We start from the raw sequence: 20,016 nt of genomic DNA on the forward strand, positions 1-20,016 counted from the left end.
ATGCCACTGGAGTCAAGCTATCCTGGCTGATGAGGGTTGAAAGCCCGAAACCGGTCCTAGGATGCTGGTTTCCAGTCCAGGGAGGACCTGGCCTGGCAGTTCAGGCTGGACTGTTCCCATTGGGCGCAGGGTCAAGACTGATTTGCATATAGCTGAGTCCAGACTGGAATGGCATGGTGAGCAAAAAAAACATGGATTCATGCCCAGATCTCTGTACTGGGGTGAATGTATGACATTGTTCTGCATTCTGTCCATCAAGTGTTCTTTTTTAATTTATTCCAACATTATCAAAATCTTATGGTCCAAGCAGAAGTGCCAAAAGTAATTGGCGAGATCCTCCAGAACCTTCAATCTCGTCCTTCTGAGCTGGTCGATATACTGAACAGCAGAAATATTGTCCATGTTCAGAAGGATGGAGTACGAGTCACCGTCTCTTGTGAGCGGCTGTACCACAAAGGATCCTGCAAGCAGTTCTAAGCAACTGATGTGCAGTTCCCGAGTCTTTGGGGTGACAAGGTGACAGTTCTGCTGCACACAGAAGTGATGCTCCAAATCCGGACTGTAGGGAGAAGTGAGGTGTCAAAATCCAAGGCGATTCTGGTGATGCGCCAAAAAACTTGGTGCACAGGTGCAATGCGTGACACACCGGTGCACAGGTACAATGCGTGACACACCGGAGGTGATGCTTCGCTCTGCGAGGCTTTGCACCGTCCTGCATCAGTGCTGGGGGCTGCGATGCTTCACACCGGTTCTTGCAGAGATTAGTTCAAAACCCACCTCTGAGGCCCTGTAACTGGAAGGAGGTACCTCAGGCAAAGGTAGGATTCTCAGATGACAGAGTCCAGCAGATTTGCAGGAAGTCTTATGTGTCCCTGAGACTTCTTAAGAGGAGCCAAGCCCACACAAGCCCTTGGAGGTCTCCTTCAAGGAGGGTACACAGCAAAGTCGTTCTCCTTCCCTTGGCAGAAACAGCAAATGCAGGCCAACCCCACACAGCAAAGGGGCAGTACGTCTTCTCATTCTCTCCAGCTCTTCTCCTTGGCAAAGGGTCCTCTTAAATTTCAGGGATAATCTAAAAGTCTGGGGTCTGGGCCCGCTTTTAATACAGTAAAACTCTTAGTTCTCTCCTGACCCAGGGCTCTAAGCCCAGTCCAAACCAGTTATGGGGAACCCTTAACAATCCCCTTACACAACACTCCCCATTGTAAGTGTAAGCCCTGGCCCCAGACACACCATGGGGTGGGGGGCGGAGATATCATTGAGGAAGGCAGGCACAGCCCTATTCAGGTGCAGGTGCTACTCCTTCCACCACTCCAAATGCAGACCAGGCTAATTCAGCCTAGCGCTGACTCATCCAGACTCTCTGGAGCCACTGCACCTCCCCAGCCACTGTCACTCCAAAGCCAAACAGTCAATAAAAAACATAGCAGAGGCACACAGGATGGCTAAGCAAGAAAATACATACTTTCTAAAAGTGGTATTTTCAAACACAGAATGTAAAAATCCCTTTTCCTAAAAGATGCATCTTTAGATTCTGAGTTCAGGCATACTAAACTTTATTTTCCTACCTTGTTCCCAGGAGTAGTTATGTTTATAAGATGTTATAACCAAAATCCCCATTATATCCTAAGGCAACATATAGCCTTGCAATAGTGAAAAACTAAATTTGTAGTATTTCATGATCAGGACATCCACACACATCAGGGCATGTGCTACCTTTCACATAAACTGCACCCTGCCCACAGGTGTATCTTGGCCTTACCTTAGGGGTGACTAACATGTAGAAAAAGGGAAGGTTAGGGCCTGGCAAGTGGGTGCACTTGCCAGGTTGACATGGCAGTTTACAAACTGCGCACAGGCGCTGCGGTGGCAGGCCTGAGTTACCTTTTCAGACCTACTCATGTGGGTGGCACAATCAGTGCCGCAAGCCCACTAGTAGCATTTGATTTACAGGCCCTGGCACACTCAGTGCACTTTACTAGAGGCTTATCAGTAAATCGAATATGCCAATCATGGATAACCAATCATAATAACAATTTACATAGAAAGCATATGCCTTTTAGCACGGATTAGCAGTGATACAGTGCCTAGAGTCCTAAAGCCAACAACAACCCGCCAGGAAACAATAGGAGGAATTAACAAAAGGTTTGGGGATAACCCTGCAAAAAGGGCCAACACCAAGATATTCCCCAACGTAAACTGCTCTATGACGTCTGTAGGGGGTGGGGGGGATGCAATCCTTCAGCTGTAGCCTTACGAGGCGTCTTGGGGACCTCCTAAGGTTCCAGTGGCTGCCAAAGGCCTAGGTCTTTCCCCAACGAGGAGTTCATGCTGCGCAGCTATCGTGAGTAGTTTTCTGCTAAGACGCTCTAAAGCCGTGGATATGGCCTGCTATATGGATGCATTAACTAAATCATCAAATTTCTCATCCAGAGGAAATGGTATCGGAACCTCTCTTACGTCAGTATGAAATCCTCCCTCCTGGTTCCTGTCATTCTGCTCAGGAACAGCAGTATATTATACTAGCAGGGGTCACAATGCAAATGAAGAAGAACTGTGAAAGTGGCATGGCTATTCCCACTACATAACACACACTGTGAAATTTGGGTTGGTGGCTCACTTGGCCTGGGAGGCTGATGGAAGCCACTGAGAATGTGTAAGATTTCCCTTGCCACTGAAAAATGACCTAGGGCACAGACGCTTACTCAAGAAAGTTACCCAAGGGAAACAAACTGATCATGTGCAGGAATTCCGAGAACCAGAGACTGGCACCACAGGGAGAATGATTCATGCACTAACTGCTCATAATATGATCGAATGTAGAACAAGCGAGACGGAAGCGTAAGCGTCTCTGGAATGTCCGTGCCCCTAGAGGCACCAGCAGTTAGCCGCACTCCATGGACACGTAAACAAGAGGGCCCGCCCATGCCGATGTTTTGCGTTTCTCAAGCAGTACAGCAGGCTGGAATTTCAAGAACTTTGATGCAGTGACGCATCCCAGCAGCAGGAGTCAAGTTCTGAACCCTGCTCACTGTAGGCATCCACATTGGAGGAGCCCAAGGTAAGCACTCACATTGAAGGGGCCCAAACACCCAAGGCCCAGATGAGTAGTGTTTGCCTCAGAGCACTAATGTAAATGATCACTATGGCCAAGAAAACAATACCAATATTAGAAGAGCATTACGAAAAACATCACTTTTCAACCATGATCACATTCACAAGGAAAAGCACGTTTCTGACAGCAGAGCAGCGAAGAAAGAGGACATGCTGGTCTTTTGGGATGTTCTTTTGTGGGGACCGGTCGATGTGATTGGTGGACTGGAAAGTTTATACTTGGACTTGTGGGATTTGTGGCCCTTCATTTTCAAAATTGGCTGTTGAGCTAAATAAATAAAGGTAAAGCATAATCCGAGCCTTCGGTCGTGACAGAGAATCAGCTATCTGTAAAAAACAGAACAACTTTTAACAAAAGGGTCTGAGTTTATAATTCCTTGTACCAGCTGGGAAACGGAAGCCAAGGAACTCTCTATGGCTATTTAAAGACATATTAACCTGTTGATGGGTATCACCAAGCTACTAACCTGTCTTTTGGTAAAGGGGTTCGGGTTGTGGTGCGTGCAATGCAGGGTTAGACCCAGCCCTAGAAACTTCCTTCTTGTAAGTGGTGACAAGTACGAGTCTTGGTGTTTCAAATTTGGGTGGGAAACCAAGTAAGCCCCATCTCCATATGTACCCCTTTCAATTATTTGTCATTTACCCAGTGCATCTTACTTTTTCCACACCCCACACATTCAGCCCAGATGAAACTATCGCAGAGTGGTTGCCTCTTGTAGTATTGCATCCCATGCTCAGGTCATCTCTATCTTCCCTTGCTCTTTTTTCCATTTCTCCATTTGTAATATCATACTCTACAGTGGCCTACATCAAGGCACCAGATGTTCCTTTCAGGCAGCTCGAACGCCCAAAGACTGAATCTTTGCTCCTGACCTGGTGCGGCGCCGAACCATCGCTAAGTAGACGAGGCACAAGAAAGCAGAAAAACAAACGTGTAGAAAAAAAAGGGGGCAGGGTAGAAGCACCCTGACCCCCTATGCCTGCTCAGGGGGTCCCACAAGGACCCCCATGGTCAAAAATGTTTTTTTTTAAAAACCCGGTATGTTTATTTAAAAATAACCCCCCAGCGGGACCAAATCGCAGGGGCATATTGATAAAGAAGTGTGGGGGGTGCCCAATCCGCCCCACACTGCCCCGGGGACCACCGCCATCCGGGGCAAAGCAAAACAGCCCCCTGGCGCATACTGGAGGCTCCTGGTGGGCTAGTTGCCCCCCAGGGACCCCAATATGCAAGGGGAATTAGTTCCCCCTCTGCAAACACGCCCGGGGGCTGCGTTGCATTGAGGTGTAAAAAAGGGTGTGGCCTCATTACACCTCTCTGCAATGCAGCCCACTGGCTTATACTGGAGGCTCCTGGTGGGCTAGTTGCTGCCCCCCAGGGACCCCCAGTATGCAAGGGGAATTAGTTCCTCCTCTGCAAACGCGTCAGGGGTTGCGCTGCAGAGTGTTGTAAAAAGGGGCGTGCCCTCTGAACACCTGCCTTCAAAAATGTAGTAAATCAGTATAAAAAAAAATAACAATTAATACATTTAAAAATTGTCATTTAAAAAACCTTCGAAATTAAAGGAAAAAACCATAGGTTTCAGGCCTTATATAGTTAGGAATTAGCATTTAAAAAACCTTGCAAATTCACTGAAAAAACCATAGGTTTCAGGCCTTATATAGTGAGGAATTAGCATTTAAAAAACCTTTGAAATTCACTTCAAAAACTATAAGTTTTAGGGGTGTTATAGTTAGCTGGACATTTCACTCATAAAAAACCATTGAAATTGCTCCTATATAGCTCCTATATAGTTAGTTGCACTAACTATATTTCGCGCACCCCCAATCCACTGCTGATGATGTCAGATATTAGATCATTCATGACATGGTCAGTAACATCACTGATGACATCTCAAATGACATCACTGATGACATCCAGTGAATGTGGTTTGCTTCGTTATTTAAATATGCATTATATATATAGCAATTTGCATTGAAGAATGAGTGGATATATAAAAATAAATATTTGGATGGAGGATTTAGTAGCAGTGTAATTGACAGTTTACTTTAACAATTTATAGTGTCTCACTAAATATAGTGGCTCTTTGGGCCCTGCCTGACTCCGCTTCTGGATCCGCGCCCCGCCCAGACACTGCGCCGCTGCATCGAACCTTAAGCCTGCTGTGGCCCAGCTGGCCCTCCCATCTGCTCTCGTCTACCTGCCGACATTGCTGGACCATCATCGCGGCTGCTCCTTCAGCTCCCTGACTACCTGTCGGTCTCACCATGGTGGGCCCGCGGGGGCTACCTTTCTCCCGCTCCTCCACCGTGCCTCGCTGCCCCGACCTCGCCTTACTGGATGCACCCATTGCTGGACCATCATCGCAGCTGCTCCTTCAGCTCCCTGACTACCTGTCGGTCTCACCATGGTGGGCTCGCGGGGGCTACCTTTCTCCTGCTCCTCCACCGTGCCTCGCTGCCCCGACCTCGCCTTACTGGATGCACCCTGGTGGTATCTTCGCTTTCGGAGTGTGGAGGTCTTGCTGGGTGGCTGGGTGAGCGGGCTGTCGCCGTCTCTGTTCCTCCTTGGGGCTCCTTGACTCCTAGAATCGGTGGTGTCCCCACTTGACTCGCTTCCCACGGGCTGGTGCGCACGTGTTGGCTACCTGCTCTGATCAGTCCCGTAGCCTGCTGAAGATCCTTCTGCTGGGTCCTCCCACCATGGGGAAAAACGATCCTAAGCAGCCCAAGATAGCATTCGAACTTCGGAAGTCTTCCCGTCAGGATGGTGCTGGTACCGAGGGTGCCGATTCCGCCGTCACCATGGAGGCCCCCCCCCCCCCAATCGGGAGGATGACCTCAAGGCAATCATGCTGGACGTCAAATCCACGGTTACGGGCATAGCCACCCAGTTGGACCAACTCTCAGCCCGCTTGGACACAGTGAAATCCTGCGTCAACTCCCCTGATAACCAGCTCCTTCACATCGAAACCAGGGTCTCGGATGCAGAGGATGCTGCCACCCAGGACCGCCAAAAACTATTGCAGATGGACAAGATCCTGGCCATAATCCGGGACAAGAACGAGGACTTGGAGGCTCGTTCCCGACGGAGCAACCTCCGCATTACGGGCCTTCCGGAATCCACAAACATCACTAAGATGGAGGACTTTTTGGAAAAGTTACTTAAGGAGCTATTTGGCGACGTCCTGTCCCCGGTTTTCATCGTAGAGCGCGCCCATCGCTCGCTTGGTCCACGTCCTGGCCCTGGTCTGCCTCCACGCCCCATCATTGCTAAGATTTTGAACTACCAGGACGCCATTCTCAAGGCCGCACGAGACAGGGGCTCCATCACCCACCAGGGTAATGCACTCTTTTTACCCAGACTATACCCTGGCTGTCGTGGGCCCGACGTCCCAGATAAAGTGACGCAGCACCTCTGCTACGGGTCTTCTTCAGGACAGGAAGGGAGGGGGCAGGGTGTACCAAAATTGAAAAGGAAAGGGTGCCCTTGCAGGGGGTCCCGTCTATCAAAGCATCAGATGCTTACAAGTGTATATGATTGGGAAAACGCCACTTTCAAGCATCTGTTGATTTGATACATGGGAGCCCCCGCAAGGACGCTTTCGTCTTGACATACAAGGACGCTTTCGCCTTGGTATACGGAACTCCCGCAAAGACGTTTTTTTATCTTGGCATACAGAGCCGTTTGCCGTTTGACTTGACATTTCGAAGGGCCATTTCTAACCCCTCCTTGAACTCCCTGTCTCTCACTCTGGTAGTGATCGGAAAACGGATTGGAATTAATTTCCTTGTGGTATTTTTAATTAAATCCACATATCTATATCAAGGCAATAACTGGAATAATTGGGCACACCATTGATCGGTCGCCTAGATTTACTGTTGGTGACGCACCCTTTCCTTTTCAATTTTGGTACACCCCCGCCCCCCTCCCTTCCTGTCCTGAAGAAGACCCGTAGCAGAGGTGTTAATCTTCCCTCAACTGCGCCAGGGTCGAAACGTCGACGGCTCCCCCCCCTTTTGATTTAGGGGTCTGCACCTTCTCGCCCCCTCCCAGTTTATATTGAATGTCTGCATGCATGCAGTTTGGAATTTGAATATAACTGTACTGTGGGCAGGCCCCCTTGTTGTTCCACTAGAATATCTGAACTTAAATCATGAGAATTTCCTTTTGAATCTTTTCTTCTGTCACTCACTTGAGCACGTATCTTTTCACATCCCTTACTGCACCTGGCAGTTTCTCTTAATTTGTCCCTAATGAATGACCTCTTTTTTAAAATGTTGTATATATGCTTTAAATAAATTGGTTACAATTGAACTGTCTTAAGATTAATTTTCCAAAAATTGGTTTGACTACTAACTAATGGTATATACATCTGGCTTTTAAGTGTTCGTTTGTCTCCCCTCCTTTAGGATTGAATTCCACAACAAAAAGTATATTTCATTCATTGATTTATCTGTTGACATCTGGGGCCCTTGGTTCACCTACCTTCTTTCCTGTCCCCGTTCCAGTGGCGCCGGCTCCCCCGCGATCCCCGCTGGCCTTGGGTCCGCAGCGGCCGCTGGCGATGGTCAGTGACTGCCTCCCCCCCCCCACTGCTGTGTGCGCTCCCACCCTCTTTCCCTCTGCCCTTCCCTGCTGTTACTGTCCCGTGATGTTTTCCCACGAGGGAGGGTTCATCGGCAAAGTGGAGTAGTGATACTACCATCATGCATGCTTGTAAGTAAATGTAAATGTAAATGTAAGGTGTTTTGTAGCGCGCTCAATTACTACCGGAGTATCCTGGCGCGAATGACCGCTGGGGAACCCGTCCTGGCTTTCCCTGTGAGATGGTCCCTTGCTGGGTATCTCCAAGGTGAAGCCAGGCATCCCCGGCGTCTGTGGGGGGCCGTTGTAGAGATGAGGCAAGCTTAATGCCCAGAGTTACCGAGTGTGATCACTGCCCAAAGTGGGCACCGAGGCGAGAATTATCAGTCCGCTGACCCTGGTCCGCGACCCTGCCGCGTCGGGAATCGAACCCTGGTCCCGGGCCGTTCTCAGCCTCTGGGTCTGCCGCCTCTAACCAGTGAGCCACACCTCTCCACCGACAGTGCCGACAGTTGGCATATATTTGTAATACAGGGAATGTCCTACTTTCTGTTTTTTGCATATATGCACTGTGATACCGCATGATGTACTGTGTCTGCCTTGTTTTTTCTCAATAAAGGTTTCTGAATTTAAAAAAAAAAGATTATAGCTCTGAGACAGCAGTGGTAAATGGCAGTACCCACACAAAATGCTGGCCAATAAACACTGACCACATAAGGACCTCAAAAAAGTGCATCACTCGATCTACAAAGGCTGTTCTTTCAGATGGCCTCACATAAAATTTGTCACGACTTTATTCTACCTGGTCTTTTCAGATAACCCGACTCTTTCTCCACGTCTGGCTCTACCTGGACACATCTAGATCTACTACAACTAACTCCTAATAATAGACCTGGATTCACAACTATTCAGCTACTGCTGCTTGCTTTGCAAATTGGCTTTTCAACACTTGCTCCCTCACAACTCACCTAACGTACTGGAGCGGCCACAAGCTATGTGTAGCACTTTAAGAGAACACTAGTGACAGGATCCTCAATCTAGTACCTCTCTGCACGTTCAAGTAGTTCATTGTTGCTGTACTGCTAAGCAAGTATGGAAATTAGTTTGAAAACTTGGGGAAAAGACGTGGGAACAAGGAGGACCCCTCTAAATTATAACAGGTTGATACAGTAGGACATTTCTTTCTTAGACTAAGTGCCCTGAATCTGGAGATAATTCCTAGACATACCCCATATCAACAGGGAGGAGTCAGCCACTATTATCTGAATGGGAACATCATGTTGGAAATGAGGAAGTCTGGTTTCCACCTTCATGAAACCAACTTGATCGCTGCTTGAGTGAGCTTCACTGTGGCCTCCTACTTGTCTGAGAATCGAGACCACTGCTCTTCAAGACACCACTGCAATGGTCCCATGTGAAGGTGAGCCCTTGATACTACAAAAATGCAGGATGCCATCAAGCATAGGAGCGAAGAGAATTATATCATTATTGAATATTTTAGCTACTGAACAATGGGACATTTCATGTGGAAAGAAGAGTTTTCTCCAAAGGAAGCACTCAATGAGTCTCTTCCCACAGATAGTGGATGGACTGAACTAGCTTCAAGGTCCATTTGGCATGCTTGACTTGCAAGCCTAAACTTTCCACAGTCCGCTGGAAATGATGAGGGCCTACTGGGGTGAAGAAATATTGATTTACCAATCCTCACAATATACGTAGACTAAGATCCATATCCTTCTAAAATGTGCTGCAACTACTGCCAAACATTTAAAAAAAGAGCAATTTGAGAGTTAACAATTTTGGAGGTATTGCTGGTGGTAAGGTGGATGTGGGAGCTGTGGGACTTGAAACTGGAGACCGTAACCAAACTGCAAAGCATTCAGCAACAATCTGTCTTTTGTAATTCCTTCCACTCATGTAGAGGTTTCAAAATACTTCACCCAACCATAGCGACAGACAGACCAAGGTGGGGGTAAGGGGATTACCCTGCTGGAGGCAGAAGTACAGCTGCAGAGGATTGATAACCACCTAATATTTTCAATATAAGAGTGGCAGATATGGGTGTCTCTGCTGGTGTTGCCACTTAGAGCACGAATGAGTTTGAATCTTCAGCTGAGGGAAAGCGATGGTCACACACAAAATGGAGCCTTTTAGATTGTTTCTTCTTTTCTAGACCAACAGCTCTTAAGAGTCTCCATCTACGCATCATCACTAGAGCTAAAAAAGTATTGCCTGACAAAGGATTTGATGCTATGCTTCAGGCTTTAGACTGGTCAGATCAGACAAGAAGTAAATTTTATTGCCAACCCATGGCAATATCTGGAAGCAGCTAAATCTAATGCATCTGCAGCCAAACTGATGATGTGATAGAGACCCTCATTCCTTCAGAGATGATCTCACGAAAGTCTATGGTCTTGCAAAGGTTGTCTGTAAATCTCTGCAGAGTACCAGAGAGTTCGGTCATAAATCTCCAAACAGCAGTTGTACTTGCCACCTTCATCATAGTAACAGACTGCTTTCTTCTGAGTCCAGGCATTTGTTCTCTTAGTCTGGAGGAACTGTTCATAAATGAGCATTAAGAAAAAAAAATCAAAAAGGTTCCAAGGAATTCTTTTAGGATACGTATATAACATCAATCTAACCTGTCAATATACATTTTATCAATGTACAATAGGCACACCAAGCCACTCTTTGCGAATAACATGATGTTATATTATTGTATTATCATAATTCGACCTTATGGAGCAAATCCGCAGATCTCTTCCCGACATAGGCTGTCCGTCTAAAAAGCTCTCTTGTGAATGTTATAATTGATTCATATGCCAGGGTTAGGAATTATGTTATCTAAATGCATTCTCCTGTGTAGTGTAAATGTCTGTACAAATCTGTTCGGACGTTGACCAGCGGTTTAGGATTTATAACATCGGAGCAGATTTGTATTGACAGCAATAGAGGAGTGTCAGGAAGGCAAAGGCTATACAAATGATGAGGATCTGTTCTAGCCTGTTTTAGGCCACAGAATGGGCATTTGTAAAAATGTGAAAATATTTTAAGACACAAAAGAAAACAAACACTCCTGGTCTCTAAAGGCAATTGTCAAAGGTATTGAACTGTTTCTGAAGAAAAAAAAGAACAAAAAGGCGGAGCTCTGTGCTCCAGGATCCTGCTGGCAGGAGCTGGAAAAGAAATTGAGTAACTGTCACCAACTGGGCACGATGGGATACTGGTGGAGTGTGCTCCCTTAAAAGGAGCAGTGTCAGTATAGCCTTCCCTAGTCAGCAGCATGTTTGCTATATTGTCCTGCTTTACTATCATTATTTCCTTTTATACGAGGTTTGTGAAAAACAATTCTGGTCATCACCTAATTTAGTGATTTTTTAAACTAAAAGAATAGTGTTTTTTAAGGTCTGGCCTTTCAGACTGCTTTAGCTGTCTCGCCAAACTATTGTCTAAATAGTGTACAGCCACATGTATTTGTTGCCAGCACTTCCCCATGCATAGTTTCAGAAATGTGATGTCGCCGGGAGTCATGCACCATTCAATTCCTATTCAACTGGAAACCTTTTAATTAGATAATACAAAAATCTGCATCCGTTCCTCCATTTGCATGCCTATGGAGCGAGGCACATTTACTAAAACTAAAGCTCCACTTTAAGATCACCACTGCTTTTACACATCGCCAACAGCTTACATGGAAAATTAAGAGAGCAGTCCTCCTTTTAGTTTCATGTGGATTTCTCTCCACTCGCTGACCATATGCCAGTCTTCTAGTGAAATGGTTTGAGGTGTTTATTTTGCATATGAACACGTGTGTAGGTGAGAAGAGCACATGTGGGTGCAATTTGCAGAGTCGCATAAAAACTCAGTGACATTGCGAACGGGTGAAATTCGGTACGTCATTCTACTGACACCGATTTGTATCGCCAGGAGCTTGTTCGCGCTGAAAAATCAGCACGAACAGCACCAGGCGCTGCTTCTTTCTGCTGCTCGACTAGATTTTCTGCTTGAGTAGCAGTTTTCTCAACACAAATTGTCACAACCTGCCCTAACCACTTGCATTGAAAAATCCAGCTGGAAGGCATTCTAGTGCCCGAAAATCATGCTAGGGGCCACGTGTGAGAAACAAACTGCCATGAGATGGTTGGTGGAGTTTTGCCAGAAATCCGTGCTCCAAGCAGAACGTGGAATGGGCAAAACTCTGCTGGCGGAGTGGCGTTTTTCGCCCACCCCTAGTCAAGAGTTCAGATTGAGCACCAGGAAAAGCACATCAGGTGGCGAGAGGGAGTGGGGAGCACTGACCAGTCAAATACTTTGTGGCTTGATGTAATGAAGGTAACTTGTTTTCATATTTTGTGCAGGATATTAAATGTTTATGTCTTGAAAAGTGGTTTGTTTTCAATGGCATATACTTGGAGCACCCTACTGCCAATGAAAAAAACTTTTTGCAGCAGGGCCTTGAGAAGGACCCCTAAAACCTCAGATGATGCATCTCTCTCAGCCTGGAGCCAGTCAACCACTCAAAGGCTTCTCTACTTCACATCGGTGTTTTCCTCTCTCGGTTTCTTTTATCATGCACTGCACCCGTCAGTCAAATAGAACAGACTTGATTCTAACTTTGCTCCTCCCTGATTCATAGTAAGTCTTCATTTATTTTAGAAAGTGTTCCACAAATTATCCCTGCTACAATTGTGTCACTTGATTATTTGGTATCATTTCAGATGTCCTTTCTACTTTCCGATAAATAACCCTTCTTACTTTTTGGATGTTTTGTATTACTAATATGTCAGAATTACTCAAAACACACATTTTCTGAAAACACCTTTCTTCGTATTCTTTTAAGAACCTCATCTGCCAGACACCAACAAGTAATGGGGAAAACACTTTGGTTACATTATTCTTCATTTGATCGTGACAATTGCGTGCTTTCCAAGCCTACAGAAACATATTTAGGTTGTAGGTCCTAGCTGCTGAAATTTTTGGTAAACTTGCTGATTTAACTTGTGAAAATCAGCTCTCTGAGATCTCTGGAAGTAAGCTGTCAAAAGCAATCACAAAGCAACAGAGCATGATCTATTGAGCAATATACTATATATATATTCTTACTTTCAATCCAGAAATGTTGGCAGTATTCTCTACTGCATACTCTTGCAAGTACTCCGTTGGCCATCTTTTTTTTCATTTCTGTCATTGCAGCATAACATTGAATGCTTATTTATCGAGAGATAAGAAATTATTCTTTTGGCATTTCAACTTAAAAACAGAAGCCATTTTTTAAGGCAGGTTTATCGCATAAGCTGCCATCAAAAAACAGTATTTTGTCATTTGAGACAGCAGCAGCAACCCAGGGTTGGTGTGAGTGCTCTTAGGTGCTGCAGAGTTCGAAAAGCTCGACTTCCGAGCTATATTAGACTTTTGGTACCAATGTTTGGCATGAGGTACTCCCAGATTTCCTTTATAAAACATTAACGAATCTAGTGATCTGCAAGAGCCCTTCTATTTTCCTTCCTGTGCACTCCATTTATCCAACAAGTACAGCACGTACTTTGCCCCAGTTCATTTCAGTTTTTCAGTCGGAGCGGTCACTACACTCAATTCGAAGTATATGACTGCATGCTTAATGTTTTTCTACACTGGAAATCTTTAATTTAAATTTTAAAAAAATGGTAAATCTTATTTGATTTTCATCACATACATACAGGTTGTAGTCAGGAGAGCTAAATGGTACAGTGTCATCATATGACTACACTAGGTATCATGATGGTTGCGTTCCCAGTGTTAGAGAGTGTTATAATATCTATAAGTGCTGCGGCTCCAGGTGCTTTGTCTGAGGCCTATCATACGTATGTTGTGTGCCCTTGTCAGAGTCCTTGTAGTGAACTACTGAATGATGGCGCACTGTCAGTGAAGAACTGTTAGGGGGGGTTAACTTTCACCAAACATGGGTAGAAGGGTATGAACCGGGGGGTAGACTGTGTAGGAAATACCCACAGAAGTGGCACAGATGGTGGAGCTGGGTGTAGATTAGAAGTATTAGCGTGCAGGGAGCGGCGATCTTTAATTTAAATTATAAAGCAATCTTCCGCTCGTTAGAGATGGGCATGTGCAGTATCAAATACCTCTAAACATGCTTTCCATCTTAGGATGTTTCCGGTAAGAAACTTAAATTGAGACACACTCATTCTTTTTAATGTAATTTGCTTTTGATAATAAACTGAGTTGTTTACTAGGTGTAATGGTTTTCCAACTTAATGGCATGTTTTATTCCCACAAGTATGTGGATAGGAACGAATGATCTGCAGGATAGACGCTGATTTCCGGAACGCACTTTAAGCCCACTTGAGGTAAATCACCATTTAACGTTTTTGAATAGCTTCCATGCTAACTGTTGGTTTCATCAGATTCAGCCTTGAATATTGCATGCTGATTCAGCAGCACACATTCAGCCAACTGATGTGTTTAAAAAAAGCTTCAGCACCTCTTAGATCAGTCTCATTATCCATGTTTAATTTGAGTCCCAGGCTGACACATGAAGCTCCCTTATGTTCCACCTTTGAGGAGCACTTTTTTTGGATTGGGAAAAGTAATCTTTCTGCTGTGAGGGTGAATGGTATCGGTAGAGACATGTGTATGGTGCAGAATGAGTGGACCTGTTTTCACTCATGGACTGTTTTGTTTCAAGTTATTATATTTGTTAGGACGATGGAAACAGATATATATATATATATATATATATATATATATATATATATCCAACAAAAGTTGCCTGCTAAAGAAGAGCCCGCTGCAGGTAGGGATACGCCAAAGATTTATTTGCAGGGAGCAGTTGTAGAAACCCACAGCAAAGTCCACCAAGTTCTCTCACCCAGCCCAACGCGTTTCATGTAGGACACTTCATCAGGGGCTCAGGGTCGACAGTCAATGCTTCGGCATTTTGAGCGGCATCATTAATAATCGCATTACCCCGCCTCCAGGGGCGTGACCAAAGCATGGCCTTCTGGTAATTGTAGTGCGGTCATATTGCTCCAGTGAGCTGCCGTTGCTTAGACTGTTTTCTTCGCAATTTATAAATCCAAGTGGAGCGTGGTACAATGTCCCGGGGCATCACTCTTGGGCATTATTTTTAATATGGGAATTTGCACGAAGGTCACACAAGTGAAATATGGATACCACAAGTACCATCAGGCCGCGGGGTGGCCGCGCCCTTATGGGCGGGACTACATCATTGGTATAGAGGTTCCGAAAATCGACGTGCCATTTACCTTGAAGTCCTTTGCCTCTGAGGAAGTGCTCTGTACACGAAACGTATCAGGCAGGACTGACACCATGCTGCATGCTGTGAATTTCCCTACGCTGCTTGCCTCCTTAATAAATCACGGTGAAATTTGTATCCTTTTGTGTGGCTTGCTTCATTGGCAGGCAACTGTTGTTGGGATAGAGATATATATATATATATATATATATACACACATATACATATATACACACGCACACACACACACACACATTATTCATACACACACACACACAGTCACCAGTAGGAATAGTTACGACCATGTTTTCATAGGAAAAGCTTTTTTTGAATTGCCCATAACTTTGGTGTTGTTTGGCCAATCTTCATGAAATTTCCTCCAAAAAGTGTCAAGGTAAGTTCTGTGTGTCATGGAAAGTTTGGGGGTGGTCCGAGCTGTGGAGACCGAGAAATAGGGGTGCAAAATAAGGGTGCATTTGTAATGTTAATTCTCACAGGAACACGTTGTCGAATCTACAGCCCAAACTGATGGACAGAATGACACCAAATTTGGCAAAAAGGTAAATGTTGTTACGCAGATTGTGCTTTTTGTCATTTAGTGCAAATCCGTTCAGTAGTTTTTGAGAAATTTAAGTAGGAAATGATAGTGATATCTCTGTCAAGGGATATATCACAATGATTCTGTGATTAATTCTGAATAAATGCCCACAGGAATGCTGCGACTGGCTGGGCGCAACCTGACCAGAAAGTTACACACACACACACATACATACTTGTATACATATATTTGGTTTCTTCCACTGGTACTGACATTTTCCTTCCCCCTACCATTAAACATAACAGTGGATCAGCACAATTCCGTCAAACAGGCCAGGCAACTAAAATTTACAATTGCATAAATGTACCCTACAGTTAAAAAATAGTCTACTAAGAATAAGGTGGCAGGCACTTGAATTTACCAGTGACTGATAGTACCTATATTTATTTGGGTGTTATCACAGTGTTCCTCAAGACATCTATTGAAAGGTGCAGTATTAACTCCTCATCATACACCCGCTTTGACATTCATTTATCCTATAGAAAGGAAGCACAGGAGGAGCTACGTTAGCAAGCAAGATGGCTGCTTAGGCTCCCGGCTCCGTCGACCCTCGTAACCCGCCGCGATATCCTGCATGTTATCCTGACTTAACGCCTAGTCTCTGTGTGCATGAACTGTCCCGCACTCCGATGGTGAAATACGGAAACTTTTATCAGCTTGTTTGACGGAGTTACATCGAGTGTAAGTTTGCGGCCTGCTCCAGCGGTGAAGCCGGGGCCTGGAGTACTTTCACAGCCAGGCTGTAGTGCAACAACATCGGCCAGGAGACTCAGGCTGGGCCCAGTCGACCGGAGTGGAGGCTTTGTTTCAGCCCGGATTTGGTGGCGATCGTCTTCATTGCTCCGTATCGACGGAGAAGTGAGTCTGCGTGCTGCTGGCTGCGGGTGGGGGCCCCCGTCCCGCGGCCCCGGTTTGCTCCCGCCGGGGTTCGGGGTCACTGGCCTGCGGCTTTAACTGGGTTGACCGTGGTTGTGAACAAAGACTGGTCACCCTTCGCAATTGCACGTTCGAGATCCTGTCTATCCCCCCCGTTGGTGCCGGAATCACCCGGGGAGGTGATAGTGATTGATACCAAACACGAGATTATGGATCGAACGGTGCATGAACCATCGCTGCGGCTAATACTGGCAGAACTTTGGGCATTCCGCTCACATGTGGATACTTTGCTGAGCAAGTTGGACTCGCGCCTATCTCAAATTCTCCTGGTGGAACCGGGCCCGGCCTTATTGTTGAAACGGGATTCTACAGCCATTCAAAACGCGGCCATTTTGACTCCGTGTGAGGACCCCGTGAAGAAACGAGTAATGGAATCATCGGATGGTGCACTGGTAGACGGTGTTCCCGAGGATGGCATGGTATTGCTGAACTTTTCACTATTGCCGGCTTTGGAGATATCGTCAGGTGTTCCCCTTCCGGAGACTTTTGTCTGTGACTTTCCATCTCTTTTGTGGTCATCTTCTCCTTTCCTGGCAACGCTACGACTCCTGTTCAAGACACATTGGGACTGTTCATCTCGGAGGGAGAGTTCGTCTGCATCTACGGTTCTTGAGGACTCACTGCCTGCTGATAGCCATGGGCTGATTTTTGCTGACTCTTCTCTTCTCTATTGCTTCTTTGTGTGCCTCTGGATCTCGCTGGAAGGGGTTCGTGTTTTTGTTCGGAAGGGCCAAGGTTAAGATCGGCTGGATCGGGATGGGTTGGCATGGCTTTTACAAGTGTTGGACCTGCAACTGTTTGCTCTAAGAGGCTGGGCGGTGACTCACGGTACCCTCTAATTTCTCTACATTGCTGTCATAAGGTGATAGGGGGTGGCTGTGTCAGGCGGGGGGTCTAAAGGGGCTGAGAGCCCACATGGATAAGCCCTCCTCCGCTCTTCTTTTTCCTACCTTTGGGGTTTTAGTTGTTAGGGGCGACAGGCACACTGCTAATGGGGTTAGGCTGTAGCCATTTGCAGGGGTGCAGGGTGTATGTATGTATGTATGTATGTTCTTATATAGCGCTCAATGTACCCTTCGGCATCTCGGCGCTTGCCTTGGGAACCAGTCCTGGTTTTTCCCAGTGAGATCACCCGTGCTGGGCATCCCCAAGGTGAAAGCCAGGCATCCCGCCGCGGGCGGGCCGTTGTGGAGATTAAGCAAGCTTGTTGCCCAGAGCTGCATAGTGTGAACTCGTGCTTAGAGTGGGCACCAAAGCGAGAATTATCGAGTCCGTGGACAATTGGGTTCAGGACCCTGCCGCGTCAGGAATCGAACCCTGGTCCCGGGTCTGCCCTCAACTTCAGGGTATGCCTCCTCTAACCAGTGAGCCACAGGGTGGGGGGCTGAAGGCGTTTTTTTTATTTTGCCTTTTTTATTTTCTATGGCCTTCCTTCTTTCTTTTTCTTTTTGTAGGGTCAGTATAACTGCGAATCATTCGGATTCTTATCGTATGCTTGTACTTCGTGCTTTCGCTTTCATGATATCTTGATTTGTGGGTGGGCAGGCCTTGAGTATTGGCGCAACATGGAAATGTATATTGTGTGTTCTTTTGTATCGACCTAGATGCTCTGGCGCCACATTTCCATTATAGTGATCATTACATGTATATCCTGTTTTTTTACCCTGCCCCCCGCTTCTTCTGTTTGATTGTATGGCACCTGATCCTCTCTTATATAATATAAAATGAAACCTCTGTCCTATCCTGAACTCTGACTATGCATTCCAATACAAGCTTTATTCTGAATCGCTGCCGGACCTTTGGGTTGTCGGCTGATGAGCCGTGTTGTATTGTGATATTAACGAATTTTGATTTGTCTAGTGGCCGGCCCCCGTGGTTGTAGGCCCATGCTTGTATTTCTACTGAATGCTAAAATAAAGGTTTTCAACAAAAAAAAAGAAAGGAAGCACAAATCCTTAAAGTGACAAAAGTATATATGCAAATGTATATGTTGAAGTCCCACCACTCAGCTTTGTGAAGGACACCTGAATCAATTGCATCTAACACCCATCTCAGGATGATTTTTGACACTGCAGCCTTGTTAAAGACTTTTTTAGTAGTTACTTTAGACACCAGAGAGAGATCTATTAATCTAGTAAAGACTGAGGAAATGCAGCTAACGAAAGACTTTTTAAGCATGTGCTCCTGACTCAAGGCGGACATCTAGTAAAGTCTCAAAGCACTGCAGCCTTGTTAAACACTGTTGGTTCTGAATTGAGAGAACAATATAGTAATGTCTTGGAGTTTTGGAAAAAGCCATATGTATTGGATTTGCCACTGCTTGCATAAAGAAAGTAAATGGAAAAGCAAATAAAGGCAGCAATAGGCTGACACAAATAGCTGTTTGTTTTATATAAATTGGCATTTCTAAAAAGTAAAGTTTAAGATATATTTTGTAAAAACTACTGTTAGATCTTGCGCGTAGATGGCCAAACTCAAAGCTTATTTATCATCCATGAAGATCCCCAGAATTGGAACAGTTTATTACAGGAAATCAAAAGTAAAAAGTACATCTAATGCCTTGAAAGGGCTCTCTACTTATGAAAGTATGCTGGAATTACCCTTAATCACTGCTGAAGGAACAGCAGCAAGGAAAGGTCTCACCTGTGTCATAAGAGAGCGGGCGAGCACCTTGTCTCCTCCCTTCATCATCATGTTAATGAATTTGCTGCGGAAACAAAAACAGAAACACTTTAAGAAGCCAAGGACTTTATGCGAGGTGCAAAAAAGCAAGCAGAAAAAAATGTGCAGGATACAAAGCAAACAGAAAACATTTGAGAAACCAGAATCTGACAAAGACTACTGGCAGGAATAAAGAGGACTCCTCCTGACATGCTTTCACAGAGTAATGAGAGCACCTTCCCCTCCCAATGTTGAGTACGTAGTAGAACTCATCAATATCTTAACAGGGTTGGCAGAAGACACTCTGATGAAGACATACATCCCAACACTGTGCACATACCTGATGCAGGTACTTTTTAAAATCTGTTACATATAGGCCTCCTGGACTGCATAAATTGTTCAAACAATGGCATAATATCATTAAATTCATTATAAAATGTTCACATAGGCCTAGTGTTTGCTGCCAAGAAGTGTGCAGAATGGGTAGTTGCATATTTGATTCCCAGAAAGGCAGATTTAGCACGCCATGCTTCACAGTATCATAAACCCAATTATATGTCACGATCGGAGGAAAGGATAATGCTCAAAACGTTCTTCCTTTTATTACTTCAGCAGAGTTCAACTTAAAACTATCTTTCCCATAAAACACCGGGAAAGAACTACAAGACAAAGTTCAGCTATTCACAACAAAGTTCAGGGACATAACGTCGACTGCGTCCTGGTTATCCCCCTCTTTCTTTCCTGCTTCAGCAGAGATAAGACGATTTCATTTTCCTCTCATGCGGTGTAAGGCTGTGATGCAGCAAAAGCATTGGGGGATTTATTTCAGTTTGTTTATCCACACCAACCACTATAACATAATCAGAAGAA

The 20,016-nt window shown here is 45.4% G+C and overlaps 1 protein-coding gene across 1 annotated transcript in view; it reads right to left on the reverse strand.

Moving 5' to 3' along the window:
- Positions 1 to 20,016, reverse strand: part of MRPS7 (mitochondrial ribosomal protein S7) — a 132,005-nt gene that overhangs the window by 32,583 nt on the left and 79,406 nt on the right. Inside the window, exon 3 of the mRNA XM_086930771.1 lies at positions 19,129 to 19,192. Coding sequence (XP_086786897.1) covers positions 19,129 to 19,192 — 64 coding nt within the window. The remainder of the gene's footprint in view (positions 1 to 19,128; positions 19,193 to 20,016) is intronic.

Source organism: Lissotriton vulgaris, chromosome 7 (genome assembly GCF_964263255.1).
Source record: "Lissotriton vulgaris chromosome 7, aLisVul1.2, whole genome shotgun sequence".
Taxonomy (NCBI): Eukaryota; Metazoa; Chordata; class Amphibia; order Caudata; family Salamandridae; genus Lissotriton; species Lissotriton vulgaris.